At 45.7% G+C, this 17705-nt stretch overlaps 9 protein-coding genes across 9 annotated transcripts; 1 reads left to right on the top strand and 8 right to left on the bottom strand.

Annotated features, from left to right (window-relative positions):
* Window positions 1–335: 335 nt before the first annotated feature.
* F4822DRAFT_424872 (uncharacterized protein) lies at window positions 336–1127 on the bottom strand (the record flags this gene model as incomplete). The annotated part of the gene is made up of 1 exon (XM_051460234.1): window positions 336–1127. One exon carries the CDS (start codon window positions 1125–1127, stop codon window positions 336–338), a length of 792 nt encoding a protein of 263 aa, XP_051320168.1.
* On the bottom strand, window positions 1077–3794 carry F4822DRAFT_46817 (uncharacterized protein). The gene is made up of 3 exons (XM_051463524.1): window positions 3431–3794; window positions 2234–3347; window positions 1077–2188 (listed from the first exon to the last, which is right to left on the bottom strand). The coding sequence occupies exons 1-3, from the start codon at window positions 3750–3752 to the stop codon at window positions 1309–1311; spliced, it is 2316 nt and encodes a 771-aa protein (XP_051320167.1). The 5' UTR covers window positions 3753–3794; the 3' UTR covers window positions 1077–1308.
* A 248-nt stretch (window positions 3795–4042) lies between these two features.
* F4822DRAFT_388066 (uncharacterized protein) lies at window positions 4043–4906 on the bottom strand. Its single transcript, XM_051456849.1, has 3 exons — window positions 4669–4906; window positions 4367–4574; window positions 4043–4310 (listed from the first exon to the last, which is right to left on the bottom strand). The coding sequence occupies exons 2-3, from the start codon at window positions 4459–4461 to the stop codon at window positions 4175–4177; spliced, it is 231 nt and encodes a 76-aa protein (XP_051320166.1). The 5' UTR covers window positions 4462–4574; window positions 4669–4906; the 3' UTR covers window positions 4043–4174.
* Window positions 4907–5193: 287 nt separating this feature from the next.
* Window positions 5194–6797, bottom strand: F4822DRAFT_46784 (thioesterase family protein). Its single transcript, XM_051463523.1, has 3 exons — window positions 6375–6797; window positions 5890–6317; window positions 5194–5776 (listed from the first exon to the last, which is right to left on the bottom strand). Exons 1-3 carry the CDS (start codon window positions 6499–6501, stop codon window positions 5282–5284), a joined length of 1050 nt encoding a protein of 349 aa, XP_051320165.1. The 5' UTR covers window positions 6502–6797; the 3' UTR covers window positions 5194–5281.
* A 344-nt stretch (window positions 6798–7141) lies between these two features.
* On the bottom strand, window positions 7142–8168 carry F4822DRAFT_439958 (uncharacterized protein). Its single transcript, XM_051462690.1, has 3 exons — window positions 7777–8168; window positions 7594–7718; window positions 7142–7532 (listed from the first exon to the last, which is right to left on the bottom strand). Exons 1-3 carry the CDS (start codon window positions 8112–8114, stop codon window positions 7393–7395), a joined length of 603 nt encoding a protein of 200 aa, XP_051320164.1. The 5' UTR covers window positions 8115–8168; the 3' UTR covers window positions 7142–7392.
* Window positions 8169–8832: 664 nt separating this feature from the next.
* F4822DRAFT_424868 (uncharacterized protein) lies at window positions 8833–9632 on the top strand (the record flags this gene model as incomplete). The annotated part of the gene is made up of 2 exons (XM_051460233.1): window positions 8833–9027; window positions 9084–9632. 2 exons carry the CDS (start codon window positions 8833–8835, stop codon window positions 9630–9632), a joined length of 744 nt encoding a protein of 247 aa, XP_051320163.1.
* Window positions 9633–10219: 587 nt separating this feature from the next.
* F4822DRAFT_424867 (uncharacterized protein) lies at window positions 10220–10783 on the bottom strand (the record flags this gene model as incomplete). Its single annotated transcript, XM_051460232.1, has 1 exon — window positions 10220–10783. One exon carries the CDS (start codon window positions 10781–10783, stop codon window positions 10220–10222), a length of 564 nt encoding a protein of 187 aa, XP_051320162.1.
* A 2314-nt stretch (window positions 10784–13097) lies between these two features.
* Window positions 13098–14433, bottom strand: F4822DRAFT_424866 (uncharacterized protein; the record flags this gene model as incomplete). Its single annotated transcript, XM_051460231.1, has 5 exons — window positions 13098–13503; window positions 13553–13695; window positions 13756–13983; window positions 14042–14146; window positions 14215–14433. 5 exons carry the CDS (start codon window positions 14431–14433, stop codon window positions 13098–13100), a joined length of 1101 nt encoding a protein of 366 aa, XP_051320161.1.
* A 2608-nt stretch (window positions 14434–17041) lies between these two features.
* Window positions 17042–17698, bottom strand: F4822DRAFT_424865 (uncharacterized protein; the record flags this gene model as incomplete). Its single annotated transcript, XM_051460230.1, has 3 exons — window positions 17042–17147; window positions 17217–17437; window positions 17507–17698. 3 exons carry the CDS (start codon window positions 17696–17698, stop codon window positions 17042–17044), a joined length of 519 nt encoding a protein of 172 aa, XP_051320160.1.
* Window positions 17699–17705: the final 7 nt, after the last annotated feature.

Raw genomic sequence — 17705 nt, 5'->3', positions numbered from 1 at the left:
ATTCCTCGATAGCTGCGTTGTGTCAGGCCGTTGTGACGTCAATTTCGGTCTACTAACCTCATCCTACCTTTTTCTTCTTTAATTTCCTAAGGTTAGGTAGATATTGATCTCGATAAAGGATCCTAGTGTATTATAGCAATTAGCTGGTATTTTGTTCCGCCACCACTGAAGACTCGAAGTAGGGTCCTTTCATTTCACACTAACCATTTCTATGTTCATTTTAAAAACGACAGAAAAAAAAAAAAACGGCGTAATAACCTAAGAAAACTTAGGTTTTATAATTTTATCCTTTTCAAGAATTTCATCATTATATGCTTAATGAACTGCTGTGCGCATTACTTCGGCTGCGTTGAGTTGAGTCGCAGTTGTATAGTGGGCAATAGATCGGCGTATTGTATCTCGCGGTGGGGGCGTAGGCAAAGCAGTTTTGTAAAATCACTTTCCGCATTGGCATCGATGTTTAAATTCGGGGAGCGCATAGTACTTCGAAGAATACGGAAGCAATAGGAGGCATAAGCATAGTCGCAACAAGCCATGTATGCGCTGAATAGTTGAGCGTATGTTTGCGGTGCCAGAACCGGACAGGGATTCCTCTCAAATAAATACTGGATGGAGAGTTTCAAAAACCGAGGAATACTTTGTAGGTCGCTCACCAATACCCCAAACACAGCATCCGAGTACGGACATATGCTAAGGTAGTCCTCCAGTGACGGCATAAGCATTGACCTATGCTTGAAAAAACGTAAAAAGAGGCTTGGCTTGACATTGGGCCTGCGTTCACTCCACCTGACAAGACTAACAAGTTGGTTGACAGTTTCCTTGCGCTCTGGACTTTCTGGATCATCCAGTAACGTCCTTAGAGTTAGGTTGCAACATTCGCTTATCATATCGTCGAAAGCCCCCAATAAGATATCTTGGACGTGTCTCGCCTCGTGATAATTCTGAATCAGCACGTCGCATATATTATAGATATCGGAATATTGGATAAATCCCTCGTAGTATACGTCTAAGTCTGCTATAAAATCAAGATAATCCCGAGAAGTGACTAGGTATCTTTGAGACTTATTTGAACCAGCAGTGGGACGTATTCGGTTGGTAGGATGCAGTTTTAGCAAATCCAACAACATTGTCTTGTTGAGGCCTTCTTCATGATCCTTATGGGTAATTTGCCTGAAAAAATCGATCCATGAATTTATATCTATGGATTTAGATGGCGACAGGCTCGCAGCGACATTGATGCCGTAAGTAAGTTTGGAAGAATTATTAATCTTGAATGCATCCACGACGCAAAGTGCGGCTACATGAATACTAGACAGCCCATACATAGCTATTGCTTCGAGCTTCGGGATAGTCAAGGAGATCTTTCCAAAGGAAACTATTCTCAACTAAATGCGGCTGCTTGAGAAGCTTTGAGAATAGATGGAAAACTCGAGCTGGGTAGTCATATGCGGTCTTGGTATGATGAAGCCAGTAAGCCCTAGCATACTGAAGGAAATGAAATTCATATGTTTTCCTCTTAAATAACATGCTTTCTGCTGCGAGCACTTTACCGACGTCGATGCTAGTGTTGGGGGTTTGTTTTTCCAGAAGATCTATGGCCATATATCGAACCGCCTTAAGCATGCTTGACGACGAGTCGACAATCTTCCTAGGGATATCGTCGGCTAGAAGAGTTGGAGTTATCGTGGTGGAGAGCCGAGAATCAAAGCCTTCCCAGCTTAGGTACGTAACTATTCTTGCGCCCATTTCTTGTTCTGCTGCTCGTTTACCGAAAGGTATGCTTAATGAGCTAGTGTCACGTTTCTCTATTGTGTCACCCAAGAGAAACTGCTTGAAGCTCTGGTGAACCAAATGCAAGGTAAGTCGTTCTTCATCAAGGGTGACAAGACTGCCACAACATCGCAGGACGGCTTGGATATCATTGACCTTCTTTGCGCGTGGCATCTTTGGGTCGCCTGGGGCAAGGCTTAATATTTCCCGCATCTCGCCAAGTGACAAGGGGCGCAAAGCAGCAGTGAGAACTTTCAGGAGGGGTACTTGATAATCTGACGCAAAACTACGATATTGATTGAGGATACGTTTGAACGTCTGGTGAAGATCTTGGGGAAGATGCAGCAAAGCTTCGCGAATAGCATGATCACTCTTCTCGATACATATCGATTCGATTTGCAAGTGAACCCAAAGAAACCTGAGCCATTAGCTGCGACCCGGGAGTTAGGCGTGAGATACTCACATTCCTTGTGCGCCGGCTTGGAGGGCGTCTCGAATTTCCAAAACCAAGTTTTCGTCGCTAATGGAGAGGGACTCGTCCCGTAGTTTTGATAGAAGCCGTTCCTTGATATATGACGAAAGTTCTGGTCTTTCATCTGGTAGAGTAAGATAACTACGGCGAAATAAGCTCTCCATGTCTCTGTCAATTTCAAGGCTAGCTTCTAGGCTCAAGGATGCGCAGATGCTTAATTGACAAGTTTCTTGAAGATTACTAAGCGCTTGGAGAACTTGTTTTCGATCGTCCCTGTCGCAGGCATCGATGCCGTCGAGGACAATAAACGTTCTTCCTGCATGGCTCAAGGCTAATCTTAAGACGCCGATCATGTCATTGCTATTAAGGCTAGTATGGAGGTCCTCAGAGATGATGGTCCTTGCGTCGCTGAGAACCAATAGGAGTACTTGTCGAGCAAGGCACCCTAGTATAGTCCTGTGATCGAGCGATGCTAAGTCATCCGAGCAACAGAAGAAGTAAGCTGTTTTGTATTTCGAATGATTCAAATTCAAATCGTCGACAATGTTAGCCATCTGGACAGATTTTCCGGAGCCGAGCTTTCCTCGAAACAACAGTGAAGACGACTTTGTTGGCTGTAACCATGCTTCATATTCAATCTGGTCATATATCCATGTTGCGTCTCCTTGCTTCTTGATACGTCTCCAAGCTGCTTGGTAGGGATGGGTTGAACATTGATCCAAAATTTGTAGCTGATCTTTGAGTGCGTAACGCTGCTTCTCAAGTGCTGAAAAGGATCGCACCTTACTGTAGAGCGCTGATGCGCTCTTCATCTTTTCGAGTTGAAGTTGTTCCTTAATAGCAGCAGTGTTGTTCGTAAATTGAGACTCGTATTCTGCCAAATCACAGTCTGTAATAAAAGCCTTGACTTGACGAATAAGCGGCTGTTGACAAAGATGGACTGTCTTGTGGCAGATTCGCACAACCGTCACGAAGTATTGTGCTATAAGCGCTCGCAGCGGCTCCGACTGAGGGAACAGCGAAGCCATCCCATGATAGCGAGGCGCTGATAGACCCACCCTCATGAACAGTTGCGAAACTTGTTCCAGATAGGTCGAAAAATTTACTAATGTCTGAATGTATAAGTCTATGCATCTACGAGGAAGAAAGATCGTACCAAAAGGGTGGTCCGAACAAGCGCCCACGCACCGCACGCGATAATATTCTGGGAGCTACCGATAATTATATCACCTAGTGACGCGTACTGCTGTACCGACTCTAATATCATCGTAAAACGAGGGCCGAAACACCTACGAGCACCGCATCTTTTCTCCCGGGTCTTCAGGTCAATCTCAGCGGTCAAATTCATAACATCTTGGACGCCAGGAGGTGAGGAGATTGCGTGAGTTCTCGCTGCCAGAAACCTAGCGTTTTGTTCGGGGGTTAATATAGATTGAAAATCGGACAAAGCCTTGTCTAATTTAGTCTTGGCTCCCAGCTGATTGATGCTATTTTTTATAAGTGCCGTCATAAGAATCTAGTATAATTTCATTTCAATGACGATTTGATGTGTAAAGCGACAAGAAAAAAAAAAAAAAAAATTCGAAGGTGAGGTGAGGCTACCTACCTATAAGAAGCAGGTAATAGACGTCAGTTAGCCCGAGAATTGGCCTAGGGGGGCTGTGCCCTGAGACAAATCAATGCAACCCACCTATGAGTACCTAGGTACCTAGAAGGTACCTAATTGTGGTATATCCAGAAATGAATATATATACCTGGGTACGCGCTAAAAGTCACCAAAATCTCGGGGTAATAGGTGCAGATTTAGGGAAGCAATCTTAGAAACGAAGTGGTTCTGTTAAGCCCTACGTCGTCAACATCTAAAGGTACCTAGGTAGCTCTTGTGGTTGGCTGGAGGCTATTGCCGGCGCTTTTGATTCCGATCAGCAATTCCTATGACTCCGGGCAACTACAGTTATCGACTTGGCAACAAACTGGAGCTTCGGCCTCCTTGCACAACCCCCCCATCGCTGGGCAGCCATTCGGGTCTGCACAATTCGCCAGACTATCGTAAACGTAGCACGGGTCTCTACCGAGATTGTTTAGTATAACGAACGTAATAAGTCTTAGGAGTGCGGTATATACTGTGCTATAGTTCCTTGAGCCACGAGAGTAGCGCAGGCTAAGATAAAAGAACAGGCGCCGGTAAACTTCATAGTTGAGATTGCTCGATTAGTCATTGCGGATACCGAATTTTTGTCGTGTTGTTGAGTAGAATGCGTGATAGACGGAAACCTGGGTTTAAAGCAGCAAAGGATGTGGACATTTTATAGATATTTACACCTTGAAGAAGCTTCATTTTGAATTAATTGGAATGTGTCACCAACACCTAGTAAACCACGCTGCCGGTGAAAAAGGGATGAAATACGATACGCAAAAAGACCTACAGGATATGAATTAAAATTACGATCTCCATATGCTGGCAGTGTTCTGTATCTTGTTGAACCAATGCAGAAGCAAAGGGTCCATGAGAAATAAACCAGATAATCTGCGCATAATCCACGTAAACGGACGTGAAGTTAATCGAATTAGAACGAGCAATTGAGGATAACTATCTGCCAGCTGCAGTAGGTGTATTACTTGCCTAGCGCTTCTCTAGGTACCGAGTTGCCCCGCGATATAGGCATATGCCGCATTATAGGTGGTGTTTTCTAGGGGGTTTGTGTGCAGAGACTTAATGTTGAAATCACAATACAATCTTACCAATTTAAGTACGTCACCTCAATCAAAACAAAACTGATCATGCATTATTGCTTTCGGTTACAGATATCAATATCAAGCCCCTACATAATTACCTACCCTGGTAGGAAGGTGAGATTTGAATAGAATCTCGTTTCTTCGTGCTGTGCTATTGGTCAGCTATCCAGCTAGCACTTTAGGCCCTTAACCTCCCTGTAGCCTCACATTTTTAGAGCTAATTAGGGCTTGTATTTAGTGCTTCGTCAACTACTTTAGGTAGGCTGCTATAAGTCACACGAAGTCCCCTACGGCATTGCGTGTTCACAGGGCTGGCGGGGCCCTCTTTGTGTTTCTTTCAATACTCAGAACCAACGCGACGTGATGACTTAGTGATACCAACTCGCCTTCCGTATCCCTTACCAATATATCGAGATCAAATCTCCCGTCCATAATCTGCTTTGACGTTATCCTTACATTTAACCATTCAACACCCTCTTCCGGTAGCGCCGCTTTGGCCTCTATGTTCATTACTACAGTCGGGTACCATAAACTGGCGCGCTGTTGGTCTTTCTCCCGGACTTCCTTCGCCCTGGCGTCTCCATCAGAGCCCTGAGCTGGAGGAGCTTCAAGGAGAGCGAGCAGCTCTGGCGCGACAAGGAACCTATGCATATTGAACGGGAACGAGTCCACTACATACGGTAGGGCTTTTTGCGTGATCCGCTCACCGCTAGCCGTACATAACCACATGTCTAGCACACCCGGTGTTAAGGGTCCTTTGCGGGGCAGATAAAAACGCCAATTGCAGAGTGAGCGCCACTTCAACATCACCAGTTAGCAATTATTATTTTAATGTGTTTCTACACAACCTCAATCGCGAATCCCGAATGGATGAGATTTATTCTCATAAGCAGATAGAAGATAATACTCACCAAGGATGCGGAAGATTTTGGTAGTGTATACTCTTCCCATGTCTGATCCACGCCTTCGGTTTTAAGCACCTTAAAATCCGGCGTGGGTGGTAGCGTAGCTTCAGCAGTGACTTTCCAGCCCGTTGGCCATGTCATGCCAGTGAATGTTTGCAGGTTTGTATGCGTTGCGTAGGCAAGTACGGCACGTCGCGATACCGCGCGATCGACCCACGGCGCTTCTGCTAGAAGTCCACCTTGCCAAAGAGTGAGATGAATTATAGATAGTTGCCGACCCGGTTTCACGTCATCAACCACGACGATAGCAGGTCCGACAGCAGTCCTGCCAGGATATTCGAAGTGCGCAGTTAGTGTGTCGGGCTGGTTGCGAGATGAGAGATACGCACTAGCCGTAGCGAGCATACACGAGCCTACACAGCCACCATTGGGGACTTCGTTACATGATGTTAGACGACTTATTTAACGGGGATGGTGGTGATGTTTCATACCCGAACCAATGCAGAACGCTTCATTTAGATTGACTCTATATGTATGTGAGTCGAGTTTCTCCGTTTTTATAGCTTTAGAGAATGGAACATGAGTCCCTATTCGTTTATCTGCTTCATCCGATGCCATGATGGAATTGCGAACGCTCACTCCTGCAATATAGCTGCTCCCTCGTTAGTCTAAAGGAATAATAATGTTAGAATCGTAAATTTCGTTGAAGTGTTCTTCGTTGCCGCAAAAGTTGTTGGTGGTTAGTCGCTCAACTACGCCGCATTGGCATCCTTTTTACAGCATAGCATCACCAATATGATCCACCTCATTCTAAGATTCTGCCTTTTATTCGAGGAAAACATCTTGACTTTATGATGCTTGGGTCGTTGAGGTATGGAACTCTCGGATAGGAAGGAAGAAACCGTTGTCTCGCGCAGAACGGAGTGTCATTTAAGGGAAAACAAAGAAACGCTAAGGTGTGCGCTGAAATTCGCTGTAATTATAGCAGGCTTCAGCGTTGCATGCCCAGTTTTAAGGGTTACAAGGTTCCATCCAATGACTGCATCATAATTAGGAGGTAGGTAGGTACCTATTTCATTGCAAATGCAGGGAATAGAGCGCTAAATCTGATTGTAGTGGTAGCCCCCGCAATTAAGCTATTGATAATTATAGCGTTCACACGTTAAACTTTCAGTGACATCGCCCCGCGATTTTACGTAAAATTCCAGCCCCAGGAGAGAAAACTGCTTCGCCAATTTTTTATTTAAGGAGAGTTATAGCGTATCTTTAAAGAAGCTCGTACATACGGTGTACGCCGACTAACAGTTATTTTTAACGAGCGTGAACGCGAGCGATGTAATAGTGACGGCTAAGAAGCCCTTAGGACCAACCGCCCGGAAACGCATGACCACGGCCATAACCATCGGACTGTGTTGACAGCTCGAAACAAAAGGGAGTATGATGCTCTGGATGACAATTTTGTAACCTATCCCAACGTCTCCAAATTGTACCTCGTCCTCATACTGGCACTTAATAAAGCCCAACAACGATATCACCACGGACCCTAGCCGTGGCATGGACTTCGGCCTCGAGATCAAGTTTGATTCCGACCAGGAGGGCGGCGTCTTTGAGCTTGCCAGCATCGTCGACGGGCCCCTTAAGTAAATTTCCTGTGCCAACATACTTAGTTCAACGTAACCGGCGGCAAGTTGGGTAGAATTAGGCTCCTACCAACAGGCCCGTTCGCATTACCGGACAATCCCGGCATCGGGAGACTATGCTTTGCCGCTGCAGTAGAGTGGCCTCGGTCGGGGCCGGTGAGAGAGGTTCCACCAATAGCGGAAGAGGGGACACCCCTTTTAGGTAACTGTTAGCATAGATAGGGTTTGCGTTATATGGGTCGGTGTCACTAACGGAGTAGCCATGGTTCTTTCCTCCGGACTTTTTACGAGGAATGCCTCGGGGTTTTCAATCGGCGGAGGATCTATTTGGGATCTAAGAGATCGCAATTTCAATTTCCTCCTTAATGGTGGTTTGGAGGATTTTGTGGGGGGCGCGTGTCTTTCGGGGGAAAAGTGTTGAGAAAAACCCCAAGAAGATCTTCTTGGCGGAGGAGTTGGTGAACGAAAACGTTTGGAGGAACTTATTATGTCGACGGACGAAGAGTCACTTGCTGCCCGAGGCCTCCTCGCAACACCTGTTGATCTCTTAGGGGGGCCTTGTGTGTCTATACTCCCAAGAGGAACGCTCATGATGCGGGGGCTGGAAGAGCTCTTTATGTAGAGCGCGCATATTCTTAAAGCGTCGAGATATAACCGCAAGACCTCTTAGCTAAACTTTCCTCCACAAGTTCGTGGCTTTCTGGTAAGTAATCTTTGGGTCATGGCGAGGTGTTGTGCGATTCAACCTACATAATAGTATTCGCATCTCGTAAGGTTCCAAGCGTCAATCGTCAGGTTCTAGGGTGTGTATTCGTAATATCTGCAGGTTGATAGGTTTTTCTTCTTCGTGGCGAGTACCGAGCACGCCCATTTATCATACGATCATATGGAAATTGCATCTTGAAAAGTTACACTTCGGTGCCTGCGATGCAATACAACCAAGTGCCGAGACCATTCTGTAACTAGCACCACCAGACGGGGATAGGTCCGAAATCAGAGACGATACCTAGGTATCCACCGCTTGGGTTCGTTATTTCGTCCCTAATTCGTTTTATGCAAGCCACATGTCTAGGGTATTGCACCTAGAGATGGAACTGTTACTCCCGAAAGACCCGTGGTTGTTGGGTATCAATATTCTGGGGGATATGGGGGAGATTATGGGGAGATCTGTTGTATTGCATCGCACAGGCGTTTAGGTGCTACCAATATCACTTCGCTTCTGCTACCTATAGATTCTTCTAGGAGTTCAATGGAAACATAATAGTTCCTCTGACGGTGGAAATTCATATCATGACACACATAGGAAGCCATGTCCCAGCCCCTGACTTTTCTCGTTGCTTTCTCCGCCGTCGTCGGCACCTCCGAAGCCATTAGACAAATCCAGTCAGACGCCAGAAGAAAGGAGCATCGAAGCCGAAAAAATAATTTAATTGTGCGATGTTCTAAGTCTTCCCAGTATAGCCCTATCCTCGAAGGAAGACATGTAGTTCTATCGGGTGATAAGGTATGTGTTGCGGTTCTTTGCTAGGGGAAACATTGGGCTAACTAGGTCTAATATAGCTCTATATAGACACGGGAACCGATTATGAGCAGGTGTTTGGTCATCCATTCGCAGGATACTTCCTACCATATCCCGATACTAAATACTCTGGGCTTGTTTCAACTATCTGTGATGAGCCACCAATTATGAATTGGATCTACGTTGATAGAAATACCTACGAGCTTAAGTTCGGTACTCGCCCCTGGGCGCAACCCAACTGGCCTGGACCGTTCGATTGCTCTCGGCAAGACCATAGGCTTCTATTTGCGGGCTGGGAGGGTTTCTTTGCTGTTCAAGAGGGTGACTTCTGGGCTCTATACTTCGATATTGATGAAGATCGTCTGGAGTCAAAAGTAAAGAAAGAGATGTCTATACTAGAGGTAGAGCTCCTGCGGGTAGAGATGCGAATTAAATCTATTAAAAAGGAGGAGCCATCCGAAACGACCCCGAAAGAAGCAGAGGGCCAGGGCGGTTCCCGAAAACCAGATGTTGGGGAGGACCTAACGCAAACCGAACCTAAAGTCAATGAAAACCACGCATACGGCCTAGAGTCTCCAGATGTGGACTGAGTGTCTTTAGGGTACAAGAACTTTATGGTATCAGATAATATTTCCCTGACTAGAAGGCATTCACAATTGTGACGAACGTTAGTTTAAGCTATCTAGGAAGTTAATCCGACTAGATACAACCCATGACGCAAGTGTGTTAGGGTAGTAATGAGGCATAGAAGTTGAATTCTGACCCAGTTTTCGTCCCAAGTTTGGTCGGTATACCAGGTAGGTTGAAAGATTTGGCTTTGGGTGACCTAATCAGACGACCTGGTAACGGAATAGGAATGGTTGGTCTAATTCTCCATGGTCCTTTCTACCTGTAGCCTCCTCAGCCCCGTAACTTCAGATATCCGTATTCACTGGTGCTGTCTTAAGCGAGATTATTGGTAGTCTCGTATACAGAGTTCGGTAGCACTCGGGTTCGCCACCAGGGTGATACTCTAAGAAGCCGTGGCAGTATGGACAGTCAACTAAACATTACTTTTCGTGGGGCGCGCGGTTAATCCTAGCTTCTCCGGCCTATTCTTCTCGGTGGCGAGAGTTGATAGGTCGTCATCGTCTGCCTCAATGTTTGCCTTCTTAATAACCTCCTCCTCAGAAGACTCCTAGGTTATCGATCCTTTCTCGAAATCTCGTTCTAGAAAATTGTGCCATTGAGGGTATCGTGACTTAATTGCCTTCATCATGAGTAGGAGCTTCGCCTTGGTGGGTAATTCGACGTCTAGATCTGTCAGACGATCGGCAAGATAATGAAATCGAGAATTGAAGGCATGTAAAGTGACTCCTGGCTCCTGTGAGGCATTGATAAGCTCGTCAAAGAGCTTGGGGACTGCCGGCTCAGCGAACTTAGGTAGCGCTACTAGGATGAGGTCCCACAAGACTTTGGGGTCATTCTCCGTCTCTGACTTCCAGCCTGCTGCCTCCAGTTGTTCCTCGACATGCTGAATAGATGACGTCATAATCACCATAGCGTGTACACGTTTGCGGTAGTATTGTTCCCTCTCAGGCACCAGTTTCGGCTCCTCAGCTGTGCCGTCGAAAAAGGCGTTAAGATCGTGATAGGTTGCATGTTGACGTACGGAGCGCTTCCACTGCTTAAGATTGCTTAGGTCTTTGAGTTGAGGAACAGCAAGGAAATCAATCGGAATTTCGGGTTTGTCGGAAGCCATCGTAACTGGCCTTCATTCGTTTCGTACGGACGAGGTTGTTGTTGTTGTTGTTGAGGGTGAAGAAGCCTCGAATATAGCTATGGTTCGAATCTGACCGATTCTCAAAGAGTTGTTACTTAGCTCAGATCCAACCAGGGAAAAGGTAACGTCGCAGCTCGAGCTTGGTTGTAAGGGAGGTTTGAATCTGGCGGAAAAAGTTGATAGTGAGAGGGCTCAATTCTGGCCATGGGGGGATGAGGCAGGAGGAGTCCTAGGGGCAGAGAAAAGCCGGCTCGAACGCGGCCAGGAAAGAGGGGTACCTTCTACCTTAGAAAATAGCGAACAATTAGAGTAGGAAAGTACAATTACACTAGGCAAAAGTGTGGTACTTTGGAAGGCAATCGCGTGGTGATGAGGCAAGAAAGAGTATGCGGTCCTATTAGCACTAAATAATGTACGTGAAGGCGTCGTCTTTGCCGCGAGCAGAACTTGAAAATATTGAATGAAAAACTCTTAAGGCGCCGGGCTGAGAGAGGAAAGATCCAAGAATATACGCGAAGTAGCTCGAATTTTCGAGTTCAAGGCTTCACACGGAGGTCGTCTGCTTCGTCGTTTTGTCTATTCGCTAGAAGCGCTTCGGTCTCCCTAGGTAGATATTGTAGCATCATGATAACCTTCTAAGCTTATCCATGCCTCATCTACTTGGCTGTATAATACTTAGCTACTTTACGACGAGCGGGATCCTTACAGAGTGACCGAGAATATGATATCCGTTATCCCCCGGTTTCAATTGATGGATAACTCGGTTTAGCGGCCGGATTTATAAATTGAAGGTCCAGAAAGAGGTGGCCCTGATTTTTGCGCAGATGTTCGCTAGGTATCCATGGTCTGCTGCTACGGAGAACAACAAGGCAGCGACCGGAATCCAGATTATCGCTCGCCCTCTGAGACAGGCTAGGAAGTAGTATTACGTTAGCTATATATTGTCAGAGGTTATTTTAACGGGTTGCTTCCGAGCGCGCCGGAGTTTCTCAAGGTGGGGGAGTAGTATATAGAAGACAAAGATATCGTTTCACAAATCATTGCGCGGGAAAAAGATTCTTACGATTGACATATAAGAAGGGGTATAACTAGTCCATATCCGTTACCCAATAAGACGAAGTACCAAGCATCAAGGATAAATTATGAATCTAGATTGACTGGGGGAAACGATCTTGGGTCGAGATTGAATATTTGGGTATTTCTTCGCACCATGCTGACCAATAGGACGCGTAAACGTATCATTGCGCTATGTTACAATGACCAAAGCCACTTCCGCGGTCTTTTCGGGGCAACGATCAATCTAAGTAGCTAGGTAGGTAGTCAAGCACCTTGGAGCACATCCACCTACTTGGTCTAGACACCCACTGGACTACCTAGGTAGGTGATAAGCAAGTTATAGATACACTATAGCCAATTGTTGAGTCTTCAGTTTATTCATGATGTTGATTATCAGCTTGGCGCAAAGTTCCTTAGTACCCCAAGCCAGGTAGGTAAGTACACCAACCGAGAAATAAAGGCCCCATCGAACCAGAAATAGCTGAATACCTAGGTACTTATTTGGGTACGGTCTAGGATTAATACATATTGTTCCATCAAAGCTCTTGCCCGGGGATTATCTCCTGCGAACATCGCATGTGATAGTTCTCCTATCTTGCCGCCACTATCTTGCAGGGACAAAGTATGTTAAAATAGCCCTGTGCGCGACAGCATAGGCTGTAGTGTCCTGTCGTCGAGCGGCCCTGTTTCATGAAAAGGGCGTCTATTGACAGATGCTGTGCTTCATCATCGTAGTAGTTAGACCTCTTCTTGATATGCACCAGATGTTCCAAGTCGGCTAAGTCGTTGGATCCTCCTAAAACGTGTCATAGTACCTCGAAAAGATTTTGGTACCTGGGCACCCATAGAGCCGGTGACTATCGGATATTCCTTGCCACACAAATGATATCTACCAGTCCGGGTACCAAGCCGTGCATCTGTTCTTCTTGCGGAGGCACGAAGCTGTGATACTTCTAGCCTTGGCAGCACACAGAGGTTTGGCAATGAGCTTGCGGTAATGTCGTGACTCAAGCTGGCGGCATGGCGTAGGATATGCTGTTCACCAACTTGAGTTTGACTCGAAGGTTAGGGCTTCTCTTACGCGCGTTGCGGCCGACATTTCGGGTCCCTTCCTGGCCTTATTCACGCCACTTGGATATCCATGGTCTAAAGCATACCTAGGTACCTAGGTAGGTAGGCTAGGCAGATATTTCAGACCAGTTCTTAAGATAAATTCTCATTTTGGCCTTTACTGTTGTCACCAATCTTTCATATATCTTTCAGTTCCAAGAAGTTCATCCTTCCCCGACCCTTGTCCTCTCAGGCTTGTAGTTACGGTATTATCGGTAGTTATCTTTATAAAGTTGCTTCGATCTCGGTTCTTCGACTCGTCGCCGGATGATAGATCCATGTTCGGATTGTTACGAGCCGCGCCTCGTAATTTGGATAACGCGTAATCGGACGTGAAAGCTCTGTTGTCGGCCGATATAAGCCCACTACGTAACGATCGAAGGAATGGCCAAAAGTATGCTGCACAAGCTGCCGATATGCTTGCGAATTGAACGAACTGCATGCTAAGATAATATGGAAAGCCTCGCAACGTGAAATCGTATTCGCGGAGACGAGGAAGATAGATGAGCTGGAAAATCGTAGCTATAATAGCACTTGGAACCTGTTAGAGTCATCTGGGTGGCATGTGGGAGCGGAACGTACAATATTCTCACGGAAAAAAAGCTAAGAACAGTGATTCTCGTTCTGATCGTTAATTTAAGTGGATGTATGACCCATGCCGGAAGAGCAATTAAAGCGGCATCTGTCAGAATGTTTGTGATGTTTGCATATTCCAAGAACGTATACTATGCGAGTGATTAGCGCGATCGAGTTTCGATCATTAATTATTTTAGCCAGTCTCCTACCTTGTCGAGACACTTGACGTCTTCTCCAGTTTGCCATGGCCCATGGGCCCCACATTGAAAAGCGGTACCAATGAAAGCTACTAGCAGCCAAGCAATAACGGCGACGACAAAGACGAATGTGAGGCGACGATGTCCTGTATCAGGCGAAAGAGAAGTAAACCCCGCGCAGACCGACAATTTCGCAAGTCCAACAGCAATAATGTAAAGCAGTTCTCCAGCATATTGAACCTAGATATATATATTAGTCTTAAGATAGCAATCGCAATATTTAATAGCCACCGCATACTTTAAGACCTGCCGTTAGTTCTTCGTCGGAGATACTGTTTCGTGCCTTGCCTAGGATTTCGCCTTCAGGGACAAGGAATGTCACAGACTCGCCCAAGCCAGCAAGCTAATAATCATATTGTTAGTTCAATTAATGAAAACCCCATTTGTTTAGAAGGCGTCCATTTCACGTACAAATGCAGAAGTAATAAGCACCTCCTCCCATCCGAACCGCTGGTTTGTCTTCAGAAAGAATTTCGTGAGGAAGCGAAAGCAAAGCATAAGCGAAGTTAATGCGAAGAGCAACCAAGTAACCATCTGCAGTATTGGATTCAAATTCGAGTCCGTGACGATAATTCCGCCCGGCGGTGACGACGTCACCCCTTCAGAGGCGCGACGCGAAGCCGACAGCATCGTTAAAGACACTGGGTGCACCACCGTGAAGGAGCGAGACGAAAGATCTCAAGACAGACCGCAAAAAGAATGACAGCGGATCAGACATTGACAGGGCTGAAAAGCAGCAGGGTTTCCCGCGACGAAGTGAATGTATTAAGCTTATTATTGATGGAAAAGACTAGGGCAGTACGTAGGTAAGACGGATTTGATTCGCGCGCCCCCATGTGTAATACTTAACGATCAATACAGGTACATACCTACCTAGGTACCTAGGTAGGTAGGCATGTAGGATAGGGGTAGACACGCCCACAAATCAATTGGCGCTTCTGGCAGTGCTTACTGGAAGGTAGATTTAGAATCGAACCACCGATAGGCGGCATATAATGGGCCATGGCACGTATCCCTAGGAGATGTACGTTACACGGCATAATGAACGAGACGGGTTTTCTTAATGTTTGATACGCAGTTGTAATAGACAGACGATTCTTCCTTTTTGGATGAGCCTATCCTCACTCTTTTCAGTGCGCTAAAGCCAGCCATGGAGCATGGGATCTGCAGCGAGAGACGGGGAACTCCATACCCATAAGGCTAAGTGTACATGTATCTAGGACTAATGCCGGTAAGACCGCGGGGATACATAATAGTAAAATCAGGGGGGCTGGGCTCGGTATACCTAATGGCTCTAGCTTCTGGGGCCACGGCTGAACGAAGAATGCACAACGGTAATAAGAAAATAAGCAATTCGGCGCATTATTTTCTGTCGATTTTAAGATATATCACAGCATGATTCCCCAGTTTCTTTATCATAAATACCCTCGTCTTCTAGTTTGAAATATAGCGTCGACTTTTCTCGAACAGTGAATCTATGCACTTTTGTGTAAGACTCCGCCACGTTGTGTTTCCCCGAGATGAGATTGCATAGACCAATCATAATCCTTCTACGACTCCATTCACTGCAAGTTGCGTAGGATCGGTCGCTGCGACGCGATATCCAATGGTGCTGGTCGCAACCCTACCTAGGTACATGACTGCACAATCTGGCGAATCTCTGGCCATTCCTAGCCTGTATTGAAAAGGGGTGCCAGGTAAAACATGCAGTAGAGTAATGGCAGACTTTTCGCGATAATTTCCCAGCAAGGGTGCGGTAAAGAAACATACTCACCGATCTGTCTGGCAGCGACGGCCCGACTTCAATATAGCACGGGCTGACAAGATGGACTGATGTTCACTTTCATTCATAGCCGCGAAATATACTAGCTACGTTGGTCAAACTGAGCCAGGAAGGTCAGAAGGGGAATCTTCTCGTGTATTCATAGCTGTGTTGGCCCGGCACGTCCCACACGATCGCGCACGGCATATTGACCCGCACCAAAAAGGAATAGTCAGCAAACAATTATAGTGATAGAGGGTATAGAATATTCCTCGAGACATTTGTATCTCTCGATCAAAATCAAAAAGTAATTTCATGGTAGGTACATTCAACGGCATCATTAGCCTCCCTTTGAACGTTTCCTCGTCGCCGCGAGTATTTATTTCTAATTATAGGACCATGTGGAGCTCCTAGCCATTCGGTTGCAACATAACGATAGGTACCTAATGTACCTAGGCACATACTAGGTACCATTTTGCACATTCAGCAGCACCATCGTAGTTAGGCAAACGCTAATCAATTAATAATAGCTTAGCCTTAGTCCTAACTATCAATTTATTTCGCTAGAAGTAGTATCTCCATCCCATAATACCCTAGGTAAGTTCCTAAGGCAGTAGGCTTGCCAGCGCAATATCAAGTTCCTCTAGGTAATTAGCCATTTACCTATATACATAAGTATCTAAGTATGTAAGTAGAAGTTACCGCAGTATTGGCGATACAAGTAATTATCTTAGTACCTAATGTATATCTAGAGACCATAAAACCAGATCTAGTCAACATATATAATACTAATCCAGTATTGTAACATGTGACACCAAGGTTATTAGTAAAACCGTATCATCTTAAATACCTAGGTAACTAAGAGTACGCACGTACAAGATTTTGCTTAGGTAGATTAAATACATAATTAGGTACCTACATATATACCGACCTAGGTAGGTACCTAATAAGTACGAAGAGATAGCATCGTTGATGGTATCTCCAAATATAGCAGGCATAAATTTTGTCGAGCAGGCACGCAAAAAGATATATTATAAACATTGAACAGACCCGAAATAATAATAAGCTACAGGGAATAGTGGATGACGGCTTCACGTAACGAGCGAGATTAGAAGGGGGTGTTTAGGAGCATGTAGCGTGTTTTCAGGGGCAAGACTAGCTAATTCAACTTAGAGAACTCCTCCCCAGCAGTTATGATGCATCGTATTAGTCACACTTTCGTGATTCACTAGGAGCCCAGGCAGGCGGAGAGGGTTGCAGAATTTATTACTTACTGCGAAAGTCTTTCTCTATTAGACCTGCTAAAGTCCTTCACTAACGGGGCGTAAATCAAATCACCGTATACTAATGGGCATTATCCAAATATGAAACCTCTGTTGCCTCACGACTTAGCTCCACGGCGTATAAACCACCTACCTAGATATCTCGGTAGATAGCCGTCCCTGATATACTCAAATCCAAGAAGAAATATCCAAACTAAACTCTCTGGAATTCGTACATTTCCCTATCTTGCTTGGCGTCTGCTCGGTCGAGTGTATATAGCTTGATCAAATCGAAGGCGACTGCGAATGCTAGTAGCGCGCTATTCACCCTATATTAGCTTGTCTGTTCATTCTTGAGAGAAGACGTGTAGATGTAGGAAAATACTCACGCGGCAACAGCAGAAGCGGCACACGACGATACGAACGGATCTCCGTGGTGGGTGCCTAGTGTGGCAGCGACGGCGATGTCGCCAATAACGAAAGCAACCTCGAGAATACCTCCGATCAACGTTGTGGCATTCCTGTTAAAATGGGCTGCTTGCCCGCTGGCTCGATCGGCCCTTTGAAGAAAAACGAAGATAACAAGGGTGAAGACCGTGCCGACAAACCCCTAAGATGCCATCAGATTGCTTTGTCAAAGTAGTCCCCCATGTACCACCAGGGTAATGTTCATACTTACCAAGACAGTAGGAGCTATAAGAATAGAGAAGTTGCTTGTTTCTTCGGAGAAACTAATTTGGCCAGAAAGATATCCAGTAGTGGCATCCGCCGAAGTGGTATATCTCGTGTACTCAATGACACCCACTATGCCCAAAGCAAGCTGGCCTAAAATTGCCACCACGTGAATCGCAAACCACCATATTTTGTCCATGGCTTGA

This window comes from Hypoxylon trugodes (assembly GCF_022578975.1).
Source record: "Hypoxylon trugodes strain CBS 135444 unplaced genomic scaffold F4822scaffold_1, whole genome shotgun sequence".
Taxonomy (NCBI): Eukaryota; Fungi; Ascomycota; class Sordariomycetes; order Xylariales; family Hypoxylaceae; genus Hypoxylon; species Hypoxylon trugodes.
Note: the sequence above shows the minus strand (reverse complement) of the source record. Positions and strands in the feature narration are given on the sequence as shown.